The following is a 26,257-nucleotide window of genomic DNA, read 5'->3' as shown; positions in this document are numbered from 1 at the left end:
GCTTCCAGTCAGGGTTAATTAGCACAGAGCCAAGTTGTGTTTAATGGTTAATGTGATTTCTTCCTGTGACAGCACCCTGTCCCTTCTACATACACTCAACATCTATCCATGCACACTTGCGTTGAGAGTTGCGACCTCGCTTACCCGCCCGCACACTCGCCTGCTTTGCTTTTTCACATTATGTCATTTCACCCACAACCCGGAGATACCGACCATATGCCCAAACCAGCGTGCGCCTCTCCCCCAATTTCTTTCTCTCTAGGAAGCTAGATATAGAGCGAGTGGGAGTAGTGGCGGAAGAAAAGAAACAGGTGAAAAGCTGTGGGGAGAAAAAACCCGTTCCATCTGACAGCGACTGTAGGAGATTGAATTTGGGGCAGAGATGATGGAAGCAGCGAAAAGGGAAAACCAAGGACTTTCCACTGCTACGCCGCGGCACAAAGCAGCCCGAAGAGCAGGTTGAAGATGTGAAATTTTAATCACTTCTCTGTTTGCAAATTTAGTAGCCTCTTAATCAGAAGCACTGCAGAGACTTTGAGGAGGGATCATAAGGCGTTGCCTGCTGTTGAAGTATTTTGGTTGGAGAGGCGTCTGAAATGTGTGGAACATTTCTGGTTATTCAAGGACTTTTATGAGCCATTTTGATGTTGGCCAAGACAGCTCAGAGAGCTGCAGCTGAAGAAAGTACAGAACATAAGCAAATTAAGAAACGGTTAATTTAGCACCTGCAAGTCTGCAAGAAAGCTCATTGAAACAGCTCAGGATACACCTACGAATTAGGGCGCCGCCCTCTGGATGGAGGGAGAAACAACGACCTCAGCTTTCTGCTCCATGTTGCACTAAATATCCGCCATCAGGGCGCCACTGATCGCTAACAGCTACTGATCTGAGGCAGGAATTTGTTCACCCAACCAAAGAAAATGGATCCACAGAACCAACCATGTTACAACATCCATCCATTCATCGGTTTATAAATATGTATGTTTTCTGTTCATGATTATATGTCATTATGTATTACACTGGTTGCTACAATCGATAGTAGCCACACAGGCACACATTCTATTGGCTGAGAGGTTGCCAGGCAACGGTACTTTTTTGTTCCGAGTGCAAGCAGAAAATGTTTCGCAAGCGAGCAGAGAGGTTTTCAAGTGGAGATTTGATCCGAGCAGAGACGGGCTTTGAAAGGTTTGAGAAAGCACAGTGGATGTTTGAAAGAGAGCAGAAGCTTTGAGACCAGAAGACATGAAGTCCTGTTTTCAAAATGAAAATGTGTGCTCTCGAATTACGGCAGAAAAATCCCCCGTATACCAAGTTTACAGCAGCTCGTTATGGACATGACAAACTGAGGGCGATGATCAACAACGAAGGGTGAACGTTTTCAGTTGAACATTTTTCAACTTTCTTCTTTTGCATTGCTGGCTGCATGTGCACAAGCTTAAAGTTTCACATGGATAAATTACGCTGGTTACTCGGCTGGATGGGGACAAGTGGCTGACGCCTCATTGCTCAAGTTCAGGAGGAAATTAAGGGAGTTAACGTTTAAACAAAATGACTTCCTGAACATAAAACCTGGAAAACTGAGAATCTTCACGCATTTGGTTTGAGACGATAAAACATTCGCTTAAACATTTTCTGAAAATGTGGTACTTTTAAAGATCTTCAGCAAGTAGTAAAATTATTAATCAACACCGGTTCACAGATTTTGGTGAGACTTATTGTGAAGTTAGGGGTAAAGTTTAAGACTTTAAAGGTCGCTCAGTGAATGCTTTCTGATTTATTGTTTTATTTTTTCCTCTCATTCAGCCCGGATACGTGAAGCTGTCCAAACCAGTGGCCCTGTGGACTCAGCAGGATGTTTGCAAATGGCTGAAAAAGCACTGTCCCAATCAGCATCAGATCTACAGCGACTCTTTCAAACAGCACGACATCACAGGTACATCTCTGAACCCAAACAGTGATCATTAAGATCAGTGTGTTTCACACAAGCACCTTAAACTGATATTATGGCTGCTGGATACAGTATGTGGTTAAAAACATATTTATTGCTTCAATTTGCTCAAATCTTGGGCTAACGCTTAAATTTGGACATTTTTATGCCTTCAATTCAACAAAACCTTTATAGAACAATAAATGGTTAATATTTTCTTTCTGTTTTGGTTGGACAAGATGTCTACACAGTAGCGATGCAGAAAAATCTCAACACAAGATCTTCAGTAAAGTGAAGTCTGTGTTGACAAAAACTAGCTAGTTTCACAAGTGATGTCATCGGATACACCGCAGCTATGTCTGAAACTCTTATTTTGAAGCAAAAAAGGAAGTAGTTCTACAGTAGTGATCATGTGTTCTGTTGTATTCCCCTGCAAAATATGTAAAAACACAACAACCCATTTTTAAAAATAAAAACGGCTTTAAGTAAGTGAAATCCTTAAGAAACCTGCTTCAGATGGGAAAGATGTTCGTTTGCTGTAAAGCTAATGCTAGCTTGTGGACTACTGGCTAGCAATGCTAATGTTAACCTTTAAGAACAAAAATGTGGTTTCAGCCATGCTTTTTTTTCATGGATACATTCAATTTTATAAAAATTTTACTTTCTCCTTCAGCCACCATAAGTTAGATCCAATCTTATTAGCCTCAAGCTTTCATGTACCGCAAAATGCTGTGAAACGTTCCCATTGTGGGTTTATTATCGTTCTGCTGCTGTCAATATATCCATCCTTCTTTTTTAGCTCCTATTTTGAAAAGAAAAAAAATGTGAGAAATGACCATGAAATCTGTCTTCTGACCTAAACTTGGAGCCAAACCAGCTCCTCTCTTTTCCAAAACTCTTCAGAAGTTTCATCATCTTGCCTCTGAGGAGCCAGATTTCATTCATAACCTCCCAGGTGCGCTCCACACCTGCCGTCTGGCTAACAGCCCACCCGTCTGTCCATCCCTCCCCTTCCCTCTGTCTCTGTTACCAGCGGTAACGGTTGCCACGTCAATCACTCCCCCAACGAGGCCCTTCAAGGTCACCCTGGGTCTAACAGACGACCATTAATTTTCACAGCGCTCTTCTCTCTCACAGCCCGGCTGATCACACTAACTAATATGTTTATTTGTTGCTCCTGAGGAAATCCTCGACTCGGCGACCGGCTGGCGACATAAATCTTGCGATGAGCGCCGCGTTGACTCACTCTTTGATGCAATTTTAACCGCTATGCGTCTACACGGAGCTTCAGCATCACCTGTTTAATGGTGTGAAAATATGAATCTTTCTGCTTTGCGCCGCGAATCGCGCAAATGTCTCATCAGCTGCAAAGAGGTCGAATAGATGACCCACGGTTCATTGCATACCTGCTGAAGCGCCGCTTCAATTTGACAGCAACTCCCAAGGAGAAACATTTTTAGAAGTATTTGATTTGTTTTCTTTTCATTCAGCTTGTAAACTATCACACTTTGATAGATTGATTGTGATTCTTAGGTTTTTACGCCGCAGTGGACTGATGTGTTTAAAAGATAATTTGCTGCTGGATATAGAGAAGATTAACACAATCTACCACCGGAAACTCGTGCTTATTATGTCTGAGTAGTTTCTGTACTTTTCTCAAAAGAAATCATTCTTTGTGTGAAAAGATAATAAAATTTGATTAGGTTTATCTCAGAATGAACAAAGTTAAACAACACGACGGCCTATTTTCTCAATTGCTACAAAAACACAAAATCTTACCAAGTATTTTTTTGTTCTAGTTTTTAGTGCAAATATCTTAGTATACTTCACATAAGACAAAACTAACTTACAAGTCACTTTTTAGCAAGAAAGTACTAAAAAAGTGAATAAATCTGCCTGTGGAGATGGTCCTTTTTCACCAGTGTTAAGGAATTACTGACTTAAAAGAAGCCCCTATTTCTTCTTTAATTACTTAATTGCTGCTCTGAATATGGTGTTCTTCCAGGGCACTTGGACGCTGGGTTAATCAAGCAATATTAGAGAACAGAAAAATAATAATTCAACTTAGAAAATAACTGCAGAGATTAAAAGAAAACACTATATCCTAATTCACAAATGTTAAACAATTACATTGTTTTTGTTGGGACACCAATTGATTATATTCTATTTCATTTTTGTTTTGAATGTATCCATTTTAATGTACACCTCCTTGTTTGTTTGTTTTTTCTGCTTGTTTGGTTATTGCCATTATTCGTTGTATTATCCGGTTAATTATTTTGTAGATCAATACGCCTTTATTCTACTTGAAATAAGTCAGGTTTGAGCAAGAGCCTGTTTCAGGTCGATAATCCCTTAATATTGATAATAAAAGTACTATGTTCCACTGGCAGATTTTTTTTTTTACTTATTTCAAAATCAACTGCCACTGTACCGTTACCTAGCAACCAAAGCCAAGCCTGTCACCTAGCAACCCAGTTCTAGTTCCACTGGCAGATTATTTCATTTATAACAAGATATTTTCCATGTTATAACCAAAATAATCTACCATTGGAAGTAGTACTTTAAAAAAAAGTTACTTGTAAGTTAGTTTTGTCTTGCTTCAAATGTACTAATATATTTGCTGTAGAAAATGCTTTTTTGTGTTTTTTCCAGTCTGCTTCTGAATTTTCTAAAGCCGTTTATTGCGAGGAAGGATTAAATAAGAAGTACAGAGCTACACTTTCAAACTGAGACAATTGGGAGATAATAGCACGCAGAAAATCTGCAAGTAATTCAGTTTGTCTCCACATTGGGCATTAATTAACGGAAGACAATTAAAATGGGCCAAGCTTTACCAATTGGACTCGCAAAGCAATTTGCTTCCTAATCAATCTTTGGAATATTATGCGGACATTTTATTTCCTTTCAACGCAGCAACAGAATAAACGCGACTAACCAATGTAACACTGTTGGGAAAACAATCGTGCAGACAAGCAAACAAGGAGTTTGAATATGTTTATGTTAGAATGCAGGCATGCATCAGAGATAGGAGATTATCTGTTTGTTCGGTGCGTTTGTCAGACTCTACTTGTGACCTTTTCATAATTGAAACCGCGTGAGCAAGGCCGTGGTTTGGCTTCCTTGCCCCAGACTTTTTCTTTTGCATTCAGTGCACTGTATTCCCACCAATACATCCATAACTGAATACCGCTTTTCGACTGCCAGCGGTGCTCAATCTCACTTGTCTTGGCAACATTGTCATCCCTTTCACTAAGTACCAAATCAATAAGCAGTCTCTCTTTTCCAGATCATAATTCAAACAGACAATCGCGTCCGCCCTCTTTAGACATAAAACAGCAGCATGGGGAATGCATTTCACTGCGTATCGAGGCGCGTGCAACGTTTTAGCATCGAGCGACTTCAGTATGCAGCAACCGCTTCACTGCTGTAACCTCTGCCAAAGAAATCAATGCTTCCCGTCCTCATTCCAGCCTCCACTGCCAAGAAGACGCCTCCTTTCCTCAGTCCTCACCTCCCACCCCCAACAGACACGGCTGCAAATATGGCTTTAACACCCAGCTTCCATTTAAAATGCATTAAAGCATATTAGGGCATAATTAGATATTAGTTCCTAATCCGTCGTCTTTACAATGAGGAAGCTTGTTAAAGACGGTAGGAACTGGCTGGTGTGACGTTATTTAGCAAAATGCGCATAAAAAAGCACTTCTTTTTTTTTTTTTGCAAAAATTGGAAAAATTTTTTCTTACAAACCAACAAAAAGGGGCAGTATTATGCGTTTTCAGGGACATAGTCCAATTTAATAGCACAGCCGCATAACTATGTTGACTTAAGTTACATATTAAATATGCATATTAAATATGAAAAAAAACCCATTGTAATTTAATGTCTTGGAATTGTGCCTGTCTCTTTAAAAAACTTTTCTAATTGCTGCTGGCTAGTCTGAAGTGGTTGAGGAGGAGCTGTGTCTCGAAGGCGGGGCTACATCCACCCAGGCATTTTGCACAGCTGAATTGTTGCCATGGAAATTAAACTATTTCTCAAATATGCATGAGAGAATCAAAGCAATCCTCCAGCTGTGTATTTGATGAGAGAATAAGATAATAGCATGATTTAAAGCTCAAAAAAGTTGATTTTACGCAATACTGCTCCTTTAACAATGTCCCCACCTAAGATTTACCTTCGATTGATTTCAAAATATTAGATTTTTCTTTTTTTTTTTTATGTGGGAGCAATCATTTCAGTTTTTCTCTTATAGTCTGGGAAAGTTTCCCTCACAGAACTCAGTGATATATGGTGTCATAAGCCCTTGCTCTGAATAATTAATAGCCTGTAATATTAGTGGTTAAATGAAGGGTGGCTGGAGTCCTGCTACTCTATCCGCCCCACTAGTCAAACTGGTCATTTCAGCCGCCTGGAAAATACCAGTGAGCCAATGCAGCTCACTGGTAGAGGTAGTGGTATCTCCTGCAACTGGAGGGTCTCACTTTGGATACTAAATGTATATTTGATGAGGCACAAAAAAGGACAAAAGGTGACAAAGTCTATTTCAGAACGGTCGAGGACACGCAGAAACTAACCACAACAGCCATTTAGCCCTTAGACGATGAATTGTGCAGACTGCCGCCGGCTGCTGTCATAGAAATGCAGCTGGTTAATGTAGAAAAAGACATACAGCAAATGAGTCAAACAGACTGAAGTAACAGGGCTGCACATCAGCCTGGAAGCTGCAGTGTAGCATGAAGACTTTTTTTTTTCCTCCTGATGGACCATTTGTTGGACAGTTTGATAATCTGAGATGAAATAATGATTAATTATACAAATTATAGCTGCTGATTTAGTCCATATCAGCAATTATGGAAACCAAAGGTATGTAAAAATGCATTTATTGATTCATTAGGTACCTCTAACAGCTATAACTTAAGTGTCCCAGATCCTACAGGTTTGTAGACTTTGGTAGCCTTACATGTGGGATGTTTTGAGTTTTTTTCCCTCAAGTTTTTCTTGTTAAACACATAATTTTTACTGTATAAATCTGTAATCATGACTTGGAGCAGCTGTCTCTTGTACTTAAAAAGATGTTTCTCGTTGTTGCTCGTTGTATCGACATGGTGCAGTTTGTGTCAAACAATCCAAACTAATAGTAAAAACTGCTATTCACCTCCCCGCCTGTGGTGGCGCTGGACCAAGAACTACTGAAGGAAATGACACAGAAGCCTCAGACACAAGCTCAACTTCCTCCTTCACAAAATGTAAACAAATACGGAGTAGCATCAGAGTTTAGTGTTTAGAGAATTTCACTTTTGTCTAGTAAAAGACCATCAGTCATTTCTCCCACTAGTGCTAGACCTGGGAGTTGGAAACAGCTAGCTGAGAAACCGACCCGTACCTCCTCCCTCCTGACATTTTAATAGATATTATCAATTTTGCCTGAATTCACACCACATGATTAATGTCACCATGTCATAAACAGCGTTTMCTCTTAAACCGGAGCAGCAGTAAAATGTACAAAAGACGAGATGCTAACCAGTTTTTTCCATACATGCTAGGCTACATGACGGTGCGGCACTGTCTCCATGGTTACCAATGATAAGATGCTACCTTCTCCATAATGCAATATTCAATATCTTTCTAATCATACTTAATGTATAAAATTATTGCGTTGTAAAACGTGTTCGCTACAAATTTGTGAATAAACCGAGGGCTGCCAGTCGTTATGATTAACGGCCGCTATCCATCACCGCCATCTTTCATTATTAAAAGTTATAAAATAAAAAGACAAGTTTGGTTTGCAGCCTTGTCTGTGCTGCATCCCGTCATCATTTTTAAAGTGAAATAAACTAATAGAAGCGATACTAGGTTGCAGATGTCTGTTTTTTGACAGGTTTTAAAGGAGCGCATTGGTTTTTTTGACGTCTGTCATGGCGGAGCGGGTAGAGTTATGGAGAGTGCAAAGGGTCAATAGTTTGTTTCCTGCTTTTGGAGCGATCTTCACTCCGCTTGGCGTTCACATATGCATTAGAACCAGAGTTTGCTTTTTTGGTCTGCATCAGAGTTTGATCACACATTCACACCTCATCAAACAGTTCTTTCTAGAGCACGTTAATCCGAACTGGAGTTTAGATTAAAGCGGACTAAACAGATTCCAGCAGAATAATCTCAAAAGGGTTCCCCTAACCACACCCTCCCCTCCATGATTACATCTTGAGTTTCTGTCCATGAATCCATAAACTTATTGGTTATACGGGGGATTACTGGTGAAGTTTGTAATCAATCTGCACTGACAGCAAGCTGGACTTTGTGTTAAGAATGTGGAAACGTCTTATCTTCGACCAAATAGCCCTTAAAAGCATCCCTGATGAACCATAGTTGTGCACCACCCATAAAGGTTGGATAAACTCTTGATTTTTCAGAAACAAAACCGTGGAAACTGCATTCACTGAAACAAACACAGCTCAGTAAAAATATATGTGGTCTTGGTTGGAGGAAGACTTTTCTGAATGCGACTATTTGACTGCAATCATCCCGAGGTGGAAATCAGTCAAAAAAAAATAAAAAAAGGTAGATTTTAATGCCAATCAGGAAACAGTCATGCTTAAAACTGCCCACTTGTATCTGAATTAGCCAGAACGCATTTTAATGCCAAGTCTGTACAGGATCTCTATTGTTCCACAGATGACACAAAAAATGAGCAGACAGCTGACAGGAAGTGTTAAAAAATGTGCTGCTGTTGTAGAACATTAACCTGAGGAAACAAACTCAAATTATTTCACCAAGTACAATCTATCAAATCGAGGCGCTGTGTTGATAAGCAGCCTTTGTGCACCTGTTCTTTTTATTTCTACCTGCAAAATGAAGCAAACTCTTGGTGGATCAATGCATATATGTGTGTATTTTGTGTTTATATTTAAGCAGGTGTAAACAAATGCACTCTAAGCTCCCATTCATCAAAGCCGCAGTTGACTGTGCCAGGCTGTAGCTGCAGATTAATCAGCTTCAGCACAACACGGCTGCACACCCACCACTCATTAATCCGATTCTCAGGCACAATGTGGTTCTGTGCACATCGCCCAGTCTTTGTGAAATCTGTGTGTGCAACATGCTTCCCTGTATTTGTTCTTTATGTAGTGAAATAATATTAAAATAGAAATAGAAATTGTACAGACATTAATTAGTAAAAATTAATGATTCCCTCTCTGTTCTTTTTGCCACCTTTCCGATACATCACATGTATACCCAACATTTCCAGCTTTTCTTTTTGTGCTCAGGATTGTAGCTCCATATTAGATTTATGCTAACAAACAGCTCCGGTTGTCTCTGTGGGCTGCTGCCTGTTGACTCCCTGCTTGAGCTCTGTCGGTACATTTTACATAAAAGGTTTTTGGGTTTCTTTTCAGTTGTTACTTCGTCCATATATGGAGGTACTTCCTGTTTTGATGGGACAATAGTTGACACTTTTCTCATTTTTATTTTATACATTGTTTTCTTCTATAATTTTGGTTTAATTTAATGGGTTTTGTGGTTTTTTTCGTTATAAGTGACATTTTTAGTCTTTCATTTGGGTTTCTGCTTCTTAAAAAACACCCACCAATTGTTTGGCAATAAGTTCAGTTCAAATGTTCAGTTTTTGTCTGGAAAATGAGCTGTTTCCAAAACCTCCCGATTGAGTCACATTCAATGGGCATTGTGCCGTTACCTAGCAACCCCAGTCAAGCCCAGCCCTTTACCTAGCAACATAAAATGGAGTTTGGATGTGCTGTACAATGGCTGCTGGAAAAGACAAGTGTTTTGTTGTTGACTCACTATCCAGAAACCACTTGCTGCATTCATGTTGGTTGTGCAGGAGGCTCAACTACTGCTTTTCAAAGATGTACCGTTATATAATTTGGGCATCAGTTTGCTGCCATTTTCATGCGCGAGTGTAAATGTGGAGTTAGTTATGGCCATAGCCAGCAGCAGCTTGTTTGGATTTAAAGTGACAGGACGCCCGAAAACGGCTCACTCTGAAAATAGGCAGAACTCAACAGACTAAAGTCTCGTTGTTTATGAATAATTTTGTACAAAAGATGTAATGAACATGTTTTGTTTAGCCCATAGATCTATTCTAACCAGTTCAAGGAACTATAATAGTCCCCTTAAAGCCTTGTTTTAAATTGTAATCTTTGTTTATGTAGTTTTAAGTTGACTTTTTAAAAGCCTTACCACTCACTAGGCCTTCCTGCAGACCGCTGCTTTTCTGAAATGTAAAACATAATGTGGGGTTCTTGTGAATAACGATGTAATTTGTAAGACTGAATAGCATCTCTGCCTAAAGAAACAGGAAGAAAAACATCTTTTTGTACGCTCGGGTTAAATTGATGAGAAATACTTATTTTAAAATTAATGCTCTGCACAATTGGTTTTCAGACCACTGTTGGAAAAACTAAAAAAATCTTTTTTTACATTTAGAAATCCACTCGCATGCCGAAACCACTTCACTGAGACGGGCAGCTTCCATTATGAAGTGGAAAGTAAATCTTTTAGATAAGCAGTGAGAGATGTTTTTTATGTTTTGAGATTGCTAAATGAACCAGCCTTTCTGTAACTCTGTTGAATAAGCAGCAGAAAGTCTTAATATTTAGTTTTCACATCTACTTTTTCCTTCTAGGTTTCAGGAGCTTTTTTTTTTTTACAGCTGATTTGCCTTTTTCCCCCTTTCACTATCAGACATTCAACTGCTTCCAAAGCAACTCTTTCTCTTACCTCATTTATTTCCTCCTGACCACTTTCCACTTCTCCAGTCCTCCTCCTCCTCCTCCCTTTCTTCCTCCTCTCTTCCTGGCCATGCTACACTGCACAGTGCATTAATAGTGGTATGAAAAATTCCCCGCTGAGACATGGTGGGATCGTCGATGCCAATGACTCAGAACTGGAGGAACAGAGAGTTAAAAGGCTTGGACTCCTTACCAAAGTTGTTCCACCCCACTGATGTTGCCTTGCTGACAAGGAGGCATGGCACTTTGGCTGAAAGTTGAGCCGAGTGTTTTTTATTGTAATCACTGGTATTCTTATATCGCAGTAATTGCAGCACTTCACCGGATTTGCTCTGGCTTTTTTTTAAAGGTACGAGTCTGGTTAAAGATTCATGCCATTTGCTTTTATACATGCGAATATCTAAAAAAGAAATGATTCAACCTAGGATTTGCTCAAAAAAGCTTTCTGAACTTGTTTTTTCCTAGTATATTTTGGCATACGGATGTTTGACTGCTCTGATGTTAGAGCCCTAAGATGTCAAAAGGCACACACGCAGTCACCTACACCATTAAATTATAATTTTAGAGGTACGATTTAGCCTCTCAGACTGTTGAATCTACATCTAGATCTGCTCCTTTCAATTTTAACTTTTGGCATTTCTGCCAAAAGGTTTGCAGTTTTATCACGAACAAAACTTTTTATATGATCGACCAACACAAAGCATGACTGTGAAGTGGAAGGAATAACAGCTGGATGTTTTGATTGTGTCTCTACGGAGGTCAGAAGAATATTTTAACGCATTTCTTTGCAAAATAACTCAAGCTCTGTTAGATTGGATGGTGTTCTTTCTAAGTTAGCTTTTTCTTAAAGGTGACACATTATGCTTTCTTGAAAAGGTTAAGACAGGGCGACACAAATGTGTACATTAAATTTTTTTGCACACAGTCATTCTTGGATAATATTTTAGTTTGTGCAGTTCTGCCTATTTTTAGCTCCCTTCATTTTAGGTTAACTTTGAATCTTGTACCTTTAAATCCTCATAAGCTGCTGCTGGTCACGTCCTGTAACTCAACATTTACACTTGAAAATGGCTGCAGAAAGATGTGCAATTATACAACCATACATCTTTGAAAAGCATTAGTAGGACCTCATGCACAACCAATAAGAATGCAGCAAGTGGTTTCTAGATGGAAAGTCAACAACAAAAACACTCGTCTTTTCCAGCAGCCATTGTACAGCACATGCAACAGTAAAACCAGCTGACCAAATGTGCTGGAGCTCTGCTTGGGTTGCTAGGTAACGGGTTGTGCTCGGCTGGAGTTGCTAGGTAACGGAGCAGTGCCCATTGAATGTGACTTGACAATTGCAAGTGTTCTGAAATTACTCATTTTCCAGACACCAAAAAACATTAACTTGCCCAAAAAAGAAATGGCTGGGAGTCTTGTTTGTTTTTCTCTTTTTGCTGTTTTTATAAGCAGTAGAGACCTAAATGGAAGTACAAAAACATGTAACATTTTAATATTGACAATTTCGCATCAAAACCAGATTTCTGGAGTGCTTAAAAAGTGTTTGTCCTGTCAACAGTCTCCCACCCAAACTATGGATTTCTGCAGCTCCTCCAGAGTCGCCACGAGCCACTGGGCTGTTTTTTTTATATATAGTTCAAGGTCTCTTTGACATGACACACTTAGTTGTGTCATTTCCAGTAATTTCCTGTCCTTTCCACTTTTAGATGATGATCACTGGGGAACATTAATTAATGAACACCAGAAACATAAACATGGTTAAATCAGTGTTATAAACAATATTTCAAGCTTTGACAACATCCCATATTTAGCTGTTCGAACATCTGAGATCTTCCCAGAACATATGTTTTTAAACCAACATCACCAATAAATTATTAAAGTTCATCTTTGAGATGGCTCAAAGATGATCTCTAATGGAAATTGGGTAGAAATTGGTGTAGCAAAGTAAAATGGGCACAGCAGTTTTTTAGTAAAAATGTTCAGTTTTTGGTATCTGTCACTTCTCTGTTTTGTCTTTGTGTTGGTCTATATTATAAAATGCTAATAAAAAATCACTGAAGCCTGGTTGCAACTTGACAGATCATTAAAAAACTTAGAGGAGCAAGGATTTGTACAAAGAACCTCTGGTATATATCTATATCAAGTTATGTCCTAATTTGACCATTCTGTCCTGATGCTGCAGCTGTTTTTAATGCTAATATATGGGAAACCCCACATATCATCAAACCTGCAGTGTGTCATGCTCAGTTATCTCTCTTATACCTGCAGTTATTGACAACAGACGATACAGGAGCAAAAGAGAGAACTGTGAATCTCAGTTGCCATGCCAATCTATCTTTGGTTTCAGGTGGCAAGTGATGGTTGGTCAATATTTATAGACCTGTTACAGCATGGCTCATGTTGGCGCCGTCATGTCAACTTTAACGTCTCAATCTGGTCTCCTCCTTCTTTCACTTTTCCCCGTCTGTCCTTTCATTATGTTGCTGCTACCTGTAAGTGTTTCTGACTCTACCTGGCTTTTATATACTGGTTACATGTGATGTAATTTACACTGAAAATGCTCAGATTTTAACCCCATCTGGATGTAGCTAGGCCTATCACAATAAACAGCAAATCAGTTCATCCCATGATAAATTAAAACTTATCTCAATAATTTCCATTTACATATTTATTGCATTTCTTTCTCTCTCTGATGCTTTGGTCTCAGCTAGTCATTTTTTGAAGGACAATTTTGTTTTTAGAAACTTAATCACTTTATTTGTTGTTTCGGTTTTGTAAAATGTATTCCAGATCCAGTGTTAAATGTTAATTAGAATTGAAAGTTTATTGATCATTGAGCAATGACATTGCTATGCAGGGTTTCCTCCAGTGTATTATAAGCCTGGCGGGCCTCCAGGCTTTACTTGTGCCCCCACCAGGCTAAACATTGCTTATTTATTCAAGTCTTTTTAAAATATTTCCATTTTTTCAGACTTTATAGTTGCTGTTCAGGTGTTAATCTTCCAATCTTTTAATAACACATAATCAAGTAAAATTTTAAAATTTCCTGTCAACTTTAAACATTTTTTAACTCAAAAACACGACGGACCTTTGGATGAATGACTAGCGCCCAACCACCAGGCATAGCACGTTTTCTGGGGCAAACCTTGTTATGCCATTAGCATTGTATTACTTGAAAATGGTCTCAAAACTATAATCAATTATCGCAATAACTTCTGGGAAAATGTATCATTCGGAAAAATTTATCCAGACAGGCCTGTGTGTAGCACAAAGTTCTAGTCTGGTTCTGACGTTAGCATGTTTGTTGCATTGAGACTAGGAATGGTATTTATTGTATCGTTTATCTTTTATTGTCATGATTTTTTTGTCATCAGAATATTTGTTTTCTCAATAAATCTCAATTAAAAATGTTCATCTTGTCAGGATTATTATAAAAATTTTTTTTTACTGTTTTTGCAATGTTTGTCCAATAAAAGTATCAATAAGTTTGAAAACATGATTAAATGCAGTTGGTGTGTACAGTTAGTGATTCAAATCACGTTTCTTAATGTGACTGTTGTCCTAACGTAGTGTATTACAAATGGGAATGTTTGTCAAGAGTTGTGTTTGTGGGGCTATAATGGATGTGACACAAAGTTGCAACTATGGAGCTACCTAAACAAGGACGTAATTAATTGTACAACAAAATTTCATGAGAAAACTTTAACTATACTTCCTAACTTTCAGTTTCAGACTTTAGTGCAATTTCTGAGTGAATATTTGAAAAGTGGAAAAGAAATTGTAGTTTTCCAGATTCCAGATAAAAGTCTTGCATTGTTCAGTACTTCAGTAGAAACATCTAAGGTTTTAGACCCTGGACCCCATTAGCACATTTCTTCAGCAAGAACTTGTTTCTTTAAGCTGAGATGAAAACCTGGAGCTGCATACTTACTGCCATTAACAACTACACAGATTCCCAGTTCATGAACTGAACAATCGCTTTAACTTCCTGGCAATTTTAAGGACTTTTCTCCAACCAACCATCTTTGGTTGGACTTTTCTCCAACCAAAGATGCTAATTGGTGGCAGCATCTTGTCAAAGCAGCCATCAGGGCCACAAGAGCAAAACGAGCATTTTGCTTAGTAATTACCCTATATTATCCTATCTGCTTACCATCCTCCATGTTGCAAAAACACTCATAACAAGGACTAATAATCACACAATATTCTACAAGACTTTTTATTAGTAGCCCAAGTCCTCTTCATAGAAGCAGATTGGATGATTAAATTATGTATTTAATACAAGGATTTGCAATTAACTAAAGAGCTGTTAGGGATTCTTGCTCCAGAGATGTACTGTTCTGATATTTACGCAAAGAAGGATCTGCTTCACATATGGTTCTGCTGAGCTTAATTGAACAATTCAGACTGATGGCCGTACGACTGTGAAGAGACGTCTGTTTTTTATTAATCTACCCTTATAAAGTCCAATTTGTGTTTAATTCACCCGCAGCACCTTGTGAGTTTACTCTTCGGTGGACGTAAATACTTCATTTTACATCTGAAGCGGCGTTTGCTAAACTCCCTCTGGCTTGGATCCTTAAGCCTTGTGTTTTATGTTATTTTATTTTATTTTTTCACTCGTCTATTTTCAGGACGGGCCCTCATGAGACTAACAGACAGAAAGCTGGAGCGAATGGGGATTATCCACGAAGCCCAGAGGCAGCACATCCTGCAGCAAGTCCTGCAGCTTCGTGTCCGCGAGGAAGTCAGGACGCTCCAGCTCCTCACACAAGGTAAACTTTTCAGTATCAAAATATCACATTGAGACGTCTACCTGCATTACACACCCTGCTGCTGTTGCTGAGAACCTAGTTTCTTCTAGGTGGAAAAATATCCAATAACAAACATTCTAATAAATATACCAATCATTCATTATTCACGAGCCATCTGTCGCCATGGCAATCGCTGCATATTTCAAAGCCTGGAGGAAATGATGAATCAGAAAATGATTATGCAACAAAAGTCTTGCAGAAACATTTTCCTCAGCTGCTCTGTTCACAAGCCACGGAGTCCAGATGACGATGGCTTGTTGTTAGTTACGTCTCCATATAGATTTACTTTTACACGTGATGAGCTCCTGTAGCTGCAGGTCCCAACTCTGCTGACTCTGAACTTGTCGGTTTCTCATGTCGCAAGCAGAGATAGTACCTGAATATGCTGATATCTGCTGAGATACGCCCCAAGGTTGTTCCAGATGGTTGTTCCAGATAGACATAACAGATGCAGCTAATGTATTCATGAGTGTGCAAGAGGTCCAAGGCTGTAGACGCCGAGCTGAAATGTAAGCGCACCACTTTTGTTTTTGCTCCCATTTTGTCATGAGCTGAACTCAAACATCCAAACCTTTTTCTATACGCACGGTAGACCTATTTTCTCTCAAATACTGTTCACAGATCTGAGTTGGTGAGCACTTCTTCTTTGCCGAGATAATCCATCCCATCTCACAGGTGTGCCATGCATAGATGTTGTTTAGACGGCCTGATTGTTGCACAGGTGTGTGACAATAAAAGGTCATTGTGAAATTAGCAGTTTTGCTTTATTGGGGGATCAGAGAACCAGTTGGTATCTGGTTTGATTACCACTCACTCAGTGCAACCCACCTGTTGGCGTTCATGAGATTAATTGGGGGGTTTTTGGCCCAGATCTCTCCAATAGCCGTGTGAAGTTGCTGGATATCGGCAGGAACTGGACTAAGGCATAAATCTTATTGTGTTGTGTCACCATTAGGTCAGCTAGTTATTAACCAAAGGAATCTGAAAGTATGTCAAGCTGTAAGTAGCAAAACCTTTCTTGATATTATTCTAAAGTCTGAGAAACACAACTTTGTAAACATGGTGTTTCCATTAAATAAATGTAATTACAATCATACTTGAAGAAGTTTGTTTATGGAATAAGTCAGTGTTTTTCAACCTTTTTTGAGCCAAGGTTCATTGTTTTAATTGAAAAAAATCACGAGGAACATCACCAACCAAAAATGTAAACAAAGATACTCTGTAGCCGCCTATATTACATATATAGTCATTCTTATCAAAGTATCTTGAATAGGAATCAAATAAACACAAACATTTATTTTTATCATAATATTTAATTATTTCAATTATTTAATATTTCAAATTGCACTTAACATGTCCACTTCAAAAATACACCTGAACAGAGCCACAACACTGTGTGTGATGCATGAATGTTCTAATTCTCTTGTTTTAATGTAAAATGCTCTGTACCTACTGCCATCTAGTGGTAATAAAATTACATGATTATGCCGCTAGTCACTACTACAGCAAAGACACTCAAAGATGGCATTATTTGCAGATAATTAATTCGTTTTGAAGAAATCTTTTAAGACCAATTACCGTATTTTCCGGACTATGAGCACACCATACTATAAACCGTACCTTCTAATTTTTTGAAACTCCCCCCTCCTGGAAACTTGCATATATCAGCCGCACCGGGCTAAAGGCTGCTGGTATCTCTGCCGTTCTCGGTTTCCCATAAGGACCCAGCAGAGGGCTGCGTCCTAATAAATGCTGGATATATTAAGGACGCAGTTCTCCGTCTTCAAATCCGCTTTTGTTCACGCCGAGTTTATGTGCGGCGGCTTTATTTCCCTCCTGTACTGCCAGATTGATACTCCTCAACTTAGAAGCTGCATCATGAGTTTGAAAACATTTCTTCGTTGTGCCTGCTGCTAGCAAGTGCTTGTTCTAAATGAAAATTAGCGCGTTCTTCTTTGATTTCCAATTTTGACTTCCAATGATTCACTTCCTGCTAAAGAGCCCCCTGGTGGTTGAAGAAAAATCCACAGAAAAGCCACATGTTCAAAGCTTAGGAAAAAAGTAGGTAAATACGGTAGGTGAAATTAGATCATTTCCACGGCACACTTGACGATCACTCACGGTACACTAGTGTGCCGTGGCACAGTGGTTGAAAAACACTGGAATAAATCAGTAAAATTATGGATGTAAACATAATCATATTTCAGCCACGGCGCTAGCTCTCATCATCAGAGTTGACATCAGCGTCTTAGTGTAGCATTGCAACGACAAGTGACTTATAATTAGGAATGGCTACAAATAAATGCTGCATTTTCGGGAAACTGTAGTTATGCATGCCATAACAAATTTTGCTGAATGATAAATTTCCCCAGAAGTTATTGCGAAAAACTATAATATTGTTGTTGTGAGACCATTTTCAAGTATTACAATGCTCAAAGATCAATAAACCTTAAATTCTAATTAATATTAAGCACTGGAATTGAAAAAGCAGAAACAACAAATAAAATTATGACTTCTCTGTCAAAATAGTAATAGTAGTTGAGACCAAAGCATCACACTGAAGATTATACTTTGGTACAGAGAGAGAAAAAAGAAAAATGATAAATGATGGAAATTGATTAGTTGGTTTATTGTGACAGGTCTAATTGTCTCCGATTGCAAAAGAGCAATGGGTTCAATACTTTTGAATGATGGAGTCAGCTGTGAATTATTGAAGTAGGCCAGCGCCWATAAGCTTGTTACTGCTTTATGCAAACTGCTGTGATGCCAAAGAGTTTCCATTCCCATCCACCCACCCATTTTCTGTACACCTTTGTCCCTTAGTGGGGTCAGAAGGGTTGCTGGTGCTTCTCCAGCTAACGTTCTAATGGACAAGAGGCGGGGTCACCCTGGACAGGTCGCCAGTCTGCCGCCGGGCAACGCAGAGACAAGACGGGACAAACAACCATGCACACACACACACTCACACCTACGGACAATTTGGAGAGACCAATTAACCTGACTGTCATGTTTTTGGACTGTGGGAGGAAGCMGGAGTACCCAGAGAGAACCCACCATGCACAGGGAGAACATGTAAACTCCATGCAGAAAGACCCGGGGCCGGGAATCGAACCTAGAACCTTCTTGCTGCAAGGCAACAGCTCTACCAACTGCGCCACTGTGCAGCCCAGTTTCCATTCCAGTTTTGTGAAAAACACCAATTTTGAAATGGCTGCAAAATCAGCTCATCCTATTGCAAAATCTTGATTTTAAAATTACCGTGTCTCCATTAGGCAAAATTATTTTCATAATTCCAATATGCGCAACAATTTTAAGGTCTATGCACATGAAGCTAGTTTCGGTTTCCAGCATCCAGCATGCCGAGGGAAGGGAATATTGATCAGTCCATTTATCACAGCATATTAAGTAATGGTGAAATGGGGTCATTGCTATGATACTAGAGTCTCAGTTGTGTTGGTTATGAAGTGGTGTTGCCCATGTGTTTTAAAAGGGCCTTGATACTCATCCAGGAGGAATTTTCAGCAATTAAGAAGGCAACAAAATGTCTAATTTTGTTGTGCTTCCTTATTTAATTGTCTTGAACCCATTAGTCTAGGTTAGTCATCTCTGCTGAGATACTGTGGCTTTTTCCTCATATCTCAACAAAATAAGCTAAATATTTGAGAGTGACAGATTTTATTTGCTACCTCACTGTTTATTTTTTGTCATAAATATACTTTTGTGCCGTCGATGTTCAGAATACAGATGCCTCTTTTGTGACTTTGTAGCATTAATCAAAGGCAGCAGGATCAATTCAGCCTCAAAATATGCAGAGGCTCTGTTTACAATTTATGCATGTATAACAGCCTCTGTAATCCATTATGTTAATTAAATCTTTTGATGAGCCATTTTTAATTCATGTATAGCCAAACTAAAAGCTTCACACAGGTAAATAGCTGAGCTGCCAAAGTTGAAATCAGTGGCAACAAAGCAGACAATGTTCCCAGTGAATCAAACGGCTCCTGTTCATTTAGTTTTGTGTTTTTCCTGGACAATACTTTTCTTTGTGTGGTCCATCAAATGCAATTATTAAAGTTTTCAGTTTTACTGCAGTGCTTTTGTTACGACATGTCTGAATTTTAAACCAACTAAAACTTGGTTTTTAGTTGGCTTACTTTGACTCATCAACCTGATGAAGAAAACACAATTTATGACTTTTGATAGTGATTAACCTTGGTGTGTCTACCCCATCATAGGGCTGTACAATAAATCAATAATAATATATATCACTGTCGACACGTAATCAATCAATAATGCATCCAATAGCATTTTCACTGAACTTTGATCCAGAAACGCACAGCATTCTGGGTGCTGTCGGCAGAGGAAAAGCATTTGCTGCTCTAACTTACTCACTCTTTGGTTACCTAGCAACAACCTGCTGAGTAACTTGTGGTTACCTAGCAACAACTTGCTGAGTAACTTGTGCAGCAGCAGTTTAAGGTTTTGCCAACGTGCCTAATAGCTCCTTAAAATTGAAACAAAGCAAATGAAAGGAGAAAATGAATACAACTCAGTAGGACACTGGATAAAACTGAGAAGATCACACCACAAGTTTGACTGTATTTAACATATTTAAAACAAAAAAAGCGAATCATTTTCAGCCATATCCTGTACCTTAAACTGAAGCAGCGTGTCACAATCAACCACATACTGACAACTATGTATTTTATAGATATTATCTTTTACTAGAAAGATACCATATGTGATTTTTCAGGATTTTTCACCCTGAGTCTATCGCAAACCAAATCTTTTACAAACAGAACACAATGGAGTAATTGAGTGTGGTACAAATTAGTTGTGGGTATGTTATGGGAACAAAATGAAATCTGACTTTTGGTCTAGATCAGTGGTTCTTAACCTTTTTTGAGGTACCGAACCCCCCAGTTGCATATGCGCATTCACCGAACCCTTCTTATTTCAACCCCCCCTCCCGCTTCCCCCGGTATTCTGATTTAGTAATGTAATTATATTAGCTGTGTAACCACCCCCACACCACTAGAGGCAGTACCAACCCCGAAAAGATTCAACTAAGGAGCAGATTTAGACTATAGAATTTGGTAAAAACTGTGAACTTTGCTGAAGTAATTAAAGACAAAAGTTCAAATCCATGCTGAGAGTGGAACTCCTTCAATCAGTGCTCCTCCGCAGCTCTGATTGGCTAAGCAATGTAACGTGATCCTCTGCAGCAAGTGATGGCAAAGCGGGGCGTCATCACGACTTTACACAAGTGTGTCTTTACCTCTGCGGCAGAGGCTCTTCCGAACCCCTGAGACCGACTCACCGAACCACTGGGGTTCGATCGAACCCAGGTTAAGAACCACTGGTCTAGATGGAAATCAGCCAGGGCCGGCCAAAGCCTTTTTGGGGCCGTAAGCAGATTTTCATTTGGGGGCCCCCCTTATCAACATGTCAACACCAGATTCTTTGTCATTCCTAAGCTACTCTGTGTGTAACAAATGTACTATCATTAGCATCATCTGTAGTTAGCTTACATCAGACCAGTGTTATTATGACTATTGATTTTAACCTTACAGAAGTAGCAAATGGGGTGGGCCTTATCGCATCATCATTTATTGGGATAATTTTTTATAAAAATGTTGATTTCATTGTCACAATAAAGTCTAATTAATTGTAAAAAAAAATATCTAAAAATGGTGGTAAAAAGTTCTTATCACTTTTATCATTATTAGAGTAGTACTGTAAAATTTTGTGATAAAAGTCCTTCCCTTGCCCAGAGTGGTATTTAAGTGTGCCATATTATTTCAACTATTTCAAAGAAACACCAGCTGATGGACAATAAATTTACAGTAAATAAGTTTACAAATGTAATTTCTTACATTTCTCCAACAGTGTCCAACTGCAAACAGGAAGCGATTAACCATTATTTGTGCAAAAACTATAAAATTAATAGAAATAGGTTTCTATGTGTAATAACATTTATTGTTCAATGTTTATTGTTCAATGTTATACATATGTATACTTTCATCATACTAGTTTGGTGCTCTTAGACACCTCCTTGTGGTGTGGAGGCCCTAAGCAGCCTGCTTAGGTCGCATGTGTCTTGGGCTGGCTCTGGTTCCTTGTGATGCTGTATGGGGAGGCCCATCATTCATCATCGCTGCACAAACTTTGTTCCACCAAACAACAATAGTTCCAGCTCAGACCTGTTGTTTGTTTTTTCTCTCCACACAGTAGCACACTTCATGTTCTCCTTGTTCTCTCCTTTCCACCCTGTGAAGCTCAGCCTGTCTTGTTTCTCGCTCAGCAAATCCAGCAGCTTTCCTTCGCCAACCACCAGCAGCAGCCCGCATCGGCACCGCTTGTTCCTTCACACCCATCTGCACAGACTCTGAGAAACGGGGCTGCCGCAGGGGCCGAGGTACAAATTCCAGGGTTCCAGATTCTTGGAAAACATTTGGAGTGAAATAAAGCAGGCTCTCTCGGTTTTTATTCCCTCAGCGAGGTGAAAATAGAAAGTGAGAGGAGGAACAAGAGAGGGCATTTAGCTGAGTGATGAGACTCGCTAAAGGCTACCCTCAGCATCCTAGGCCTTTCTTCCCTTTTTTGTCTCTTTTTCTTGCCTCATCCTCCCTGCTCTTCATCGCCTTTCTTCTGCATTGATGATATGGGAGCAGACAGCCCACCCGTCTCAGCAGGACACTGCCTTTTAGAGCATATCTGAGCCTTGGGGATGCACACTGAGAAGACTGAAGTTTGACAAAGCAGAAAAATTTTGAATTGTAAAGACAAAATCAAAAGGAAGAAAATCAAAGAGCAACTGTTTTTTTTTTTTTACATTATTTTGAATAAAATACGAATTAATTACAAGTAAGAATGGAGCCATGGWGTGAACAAAGCAAACAAAGGTCCTATATGACTTTGTTGATTGGTTTTTAATTTGCATGTTTCAATGTTAAGTCTAAATGTTAAAAAGTAAGAAAAGGTTCCTCCCTTAGATTTTTGTTCTTTTGGCAGAGATCAGACAAAATTTGGAAGGAGATGAAATGGCTCCAAGGCAAACTTCATTTCGTTGTTACTAAAGAGAGACACAGTGGTACGCAGTTTGAAGTGGAGCATTGAAGGAAACGAATGAAGTGAAAAAGTGGCAACGGATGAATGGTGATGAGGTAATGAAAAAAAAGAAGAGGAGGAGGAAAAGAAATGGTGCAATTCGTGAGATAGGTGCCAAAAATGTTGGACGACGACGACGAAATGGAGAAAATCTGGAGGTGTGAAAAGCTTCGATTCGTCTCTGGATTTGTTTGCATGGATGGATTATCTTTCTATTTTTATTAGTTTACTCATTTTACCTTCAAATCTCGGATATGGCCTTTGATTATAGTATAATTAGACGCGTTATGAAATCTGGCACTAACAAAAAAATTCTGTGATTAAATTATCTTTAAAAAGCTGAGCCATTTTGAAACATGTCTGTCGGGATTAAACATACAAGCATAAAACGGTAATTAATCTGAGAAAACAAACCTAAGAAACTAAAATGGAAATAAGTCATTGGCATATTGAAAAACAAATACTTTATTTTGGTCTTAATATGAACAAATACGTTGCGATACGGTGGAGTTTTGCATTTACTCTGTCAACATCGGTATGTTGGCTGTGCTTAGATGTGACCTTTTTATTTTTCATACTAATACTGACTGACTTACTGAGAGTGCAATTTTGATAGCATGCCGTGTGGTCAGAAAGAAATAATCTGAAGTAACTAGAAAGTAGTTTAAGACCAGAGGTTCACTATTACTTTCAAGCCATCAGCATGCTGAGGTGACTGGAAATGTAGTGGTGCACTGAAGTTGGCTCAAGTCGGACAAGCTACTAAAACCAACATTTTCTTAACACCACATGATAATTATAGTGTAAAAATTTATATTAATCCTTCTCTAATATAAAACAAATTATCTTTCTGTGGTAATAATCACCTGTTGTCTCTGCAAAAATAGCTTTATCTTGAAATAATGGTAAAACTAAATACAATCGGGAAAAGTTAATTGTTTAGCTATTTTTGAGTTATTGTCGGTTTCTTGTGATCTAAAAATTTTAAAATTTTTACGCTTGCATTTGGTTCTCAACTGCTTCTAAAAACAGAAACTTTGGCGCTTTTTTTTTTTTTTTTTTTTTTTAACAATAAGTTACGTTTTTTTGGTCTCTGGAAAACGAGCCTTTCCAAAGATCTCATAATTAAGTTGAAATCGGCGGGCACCATGCCGTTACCTAGCAACCCCAGCCCCTCCCGTCACCTGGCAACCCACTCAGAGCTCAAGCATGTTTGGTCAGCTGGTTTTACCATTGGCTGCTGGAAAAGACAAGTGTCTTGTTGTTGACTTACTATTCAGAAACCACTTGCTGCATTCTTGTTGGTTGTCTTAGCGACTCTTCTGATTTTCAATGATGTACGGTTGTATAATTGCGCATCTTGTAGCCATTTTTATGTTGGTATAAATGTTGAGTTTGAAGGGCGTGGCCAGCAGCAGCTTATTTGTATTTAAAGTGACAGGAGGCCCCAAAAAGCTCATCCTGAACTGTACAGACTAAATTCTCATTACCTAAGAATGATTTTGAGCAAAAAATGTAATGAACATGTTTTGTAAATCCTAGGGCCCGATCCTAATCTGTTCAAGGAAGCTGAATAGAGTTGCCTTTAAAATCCCTTTCAGACACTGTCCATCCAGTCTCTCTGAGCTTGAGCTGTTTTACAAAGTAGATTACTTAAAAAACCTAATTCTTTAGATTTGCAGAGATGTGGCATTAGTGGCCACCTGCCCTCTCAAAGGAGTCTCTAATGTCTGTTTCCAGCCGTTAATGGGCGAGAGAAACGCAGAGACACAGGACAACCCTTCACTCAGTCTCACCTGAAAGCTGTGAGCAGAAATTATCTGAGAAAACCTCAGGGGTTCACAGAAAGAAAAAAAAAAAAACCTTATAGAAAAACCCACTCTGGGTTGAAATGAATGGTCATATTAACAGAGGTTAGAATATGATCATTTCAAGGTGCAGTATGTAACTTGGAGAAATGTTTTTTTTACATATTTGTCATGACAGTATGTCATCAATCTACTCCACTTCCTCTCTATGCTACTATTGCAAATGTAGCAAAAATAACCAATCAGAGCCAGGAGGCGGGTCTTAGCACTGCCAATCACCCCATGTACTCTGCTAAATGTGCTAATAGTGGAAAAACAATTTACCTTCACATCAAAACCATTTACCCACCATCATCAGTGGCTAAGCTAACTAGCCTAGCATTCACAACAATCTACTATCAGGGGGAAGGAGCAGACGCATGCAAGATTGATTGACAGCGCTAAGACCCGCCTCCTGGCTCTAATTGGTTGTTTCTAGTTGGCTCTGGGAGAAAGTAATCGAGACTGTAAAGGTTGCAGACCCCTGGCTTGAACAAATATGTAAAATGAATATTTTTCGTAGAAGTTACATACTAAAGCTTTAAATGAAGAGGTATTTAATGTGTGCACTTGGCATCAGGAAGAAGATGAAACATGGCCACCAGAGAGAGAAAAAATTCGTCTGAAATGAGAAAATCTGGAGTCAGGAAGGTACACAAAAGGGTAAAAGCACCATGTCGTCAAGAGAGCGAGGCGTTGTAATTACTCCAGTGTACCCAGCCAGAATTAGCTCAATGGACAGTGATTAACCTTTAAGGCTTGCTGGGCCATGGGAGGGAAATAATTAGATTTCCCTCACCGTCGTCTTTGCCACAGAGACGGCAGAGGCTCAGGATCACTTATTACTTATAATCATCAGAGGCGGGCTGAGGCTCTCCAAACAGAAACCGATATTCCAACAACAAAGCCCTCAGAGCATCAGGGTACAGTCTGGTTAGAGTTAGAGCCGTTTGATGAGCAGCTCGCCAGCTACATCCTGAGCAGGAGGACATAATGAGCAGCACATATTTCCTATATGTGACTAGAGCTGATGTTCCTCTGAATGTGCTTTGTTTCTGCACATTTATACCCATTTATTATGCACTGCAGGATAGGAAACAGCATGAGGAATGCAGATGAAACTCTGAACTTACAGGTGGAATACTGAGAACGGTGGGAGTCTTTTTGAGATTTCTTAATTTACACTTGGTGTTTTCAGTTCAGGGCGATTTTAAACACAGTCAATCAATCAAGTTTATTTGTATAGCATATTTCAGCAACAACACAGTTCAAAGTGCTTTACATCATAAAACCCCCCCATAAAATACAAAGTCATAGAACACAGTCAACAGTAGAAGTGCTGCATTTTGTCAGGTACCACTGTTGCTCATCAAAATGTTGGTCAGTGTTTCATTCATCTATCCATTCATTTTCTTGCACCCTTGTCCCTTGGTGGGGTTGGGAGGGTTGCTGGTGCCCATCTCCAGCTAGCGTACCGGGCGAGAGGCGGGGTCACCCTGGACAGGTCACCAGTCTGTCGCAGGGCAACACAGASACACAGGACAAACAACCATGCACACACACACACCTAGGGGCAATTTGGAGAGGCCAATTAACCTGACTGTCATGTTTTTGGACTGTGGGAGGAGAACATGCAAACTCCATGCAGAAAGACCGGGGCTGGGAATCGAACCCAGAACCTTCTTGCTGCAAGGCAGCAGCTCTACCAACTACGCCACTGTGCAGCCAGAAGATACAAAATCAGTTTGTCTGGTTTTGAACCAGACCTTTTGCGTGTTAAACACACAGGATAACCACTACACT

General features: G+C 39.3%; 1 protein-coding gene across 5 annotated transcripts in view; it reads left to right on the top strand.

Annotated features, from left to right (window-relative positions):
- The window catches only part of samd12 (sterile alpha motif domain containing 12), a 147,910-nt gene that overhangs the window by 35,827 nt on the left and 85,826 nt on the right, over positions 1-26,257 (top strand). For 2 of the 5 annotated variants that reach the window (XM_017307289.1, XM_017307287.1), the window contains exons 3-5: positions 1,804-1,933; positions 15,318-15,458; positions 21,802-21,980. In XM_017307289.1, coding sequence (XP_017162778.1) covers positions 1,804-1,933; positions 15,318-15,458; positions 21,802-21,965 — 435 coding nt within the window. In that variant the 3' untranslated portion in view covers positions 21,966-21,980. The other 3 variants (XM_008422740.2, XM_017307290.1, XM_017307288.1) reach the window with 2 other exon arrangements.

The sequence above is a fragment of the Poecilia reticulata genome, linkage group LG11, assembly GCF_000633615.1.
Source record: "Poecilia reticulata strain Guanapo linkage group LG11, Guppy_female_1.0+MT, whole genome shotgun sequence".
NCBI lineage: Eukaryota > Metazoa > Chordata > Actinopteri > Cyprinodontiformes > Poeciliidae > Poecilia > Poecilia reticulata.
Note: the sequence above shows the minus strand (reverse complement) of the source record. Positions and strands in the feature narration are given on the sequence as shown.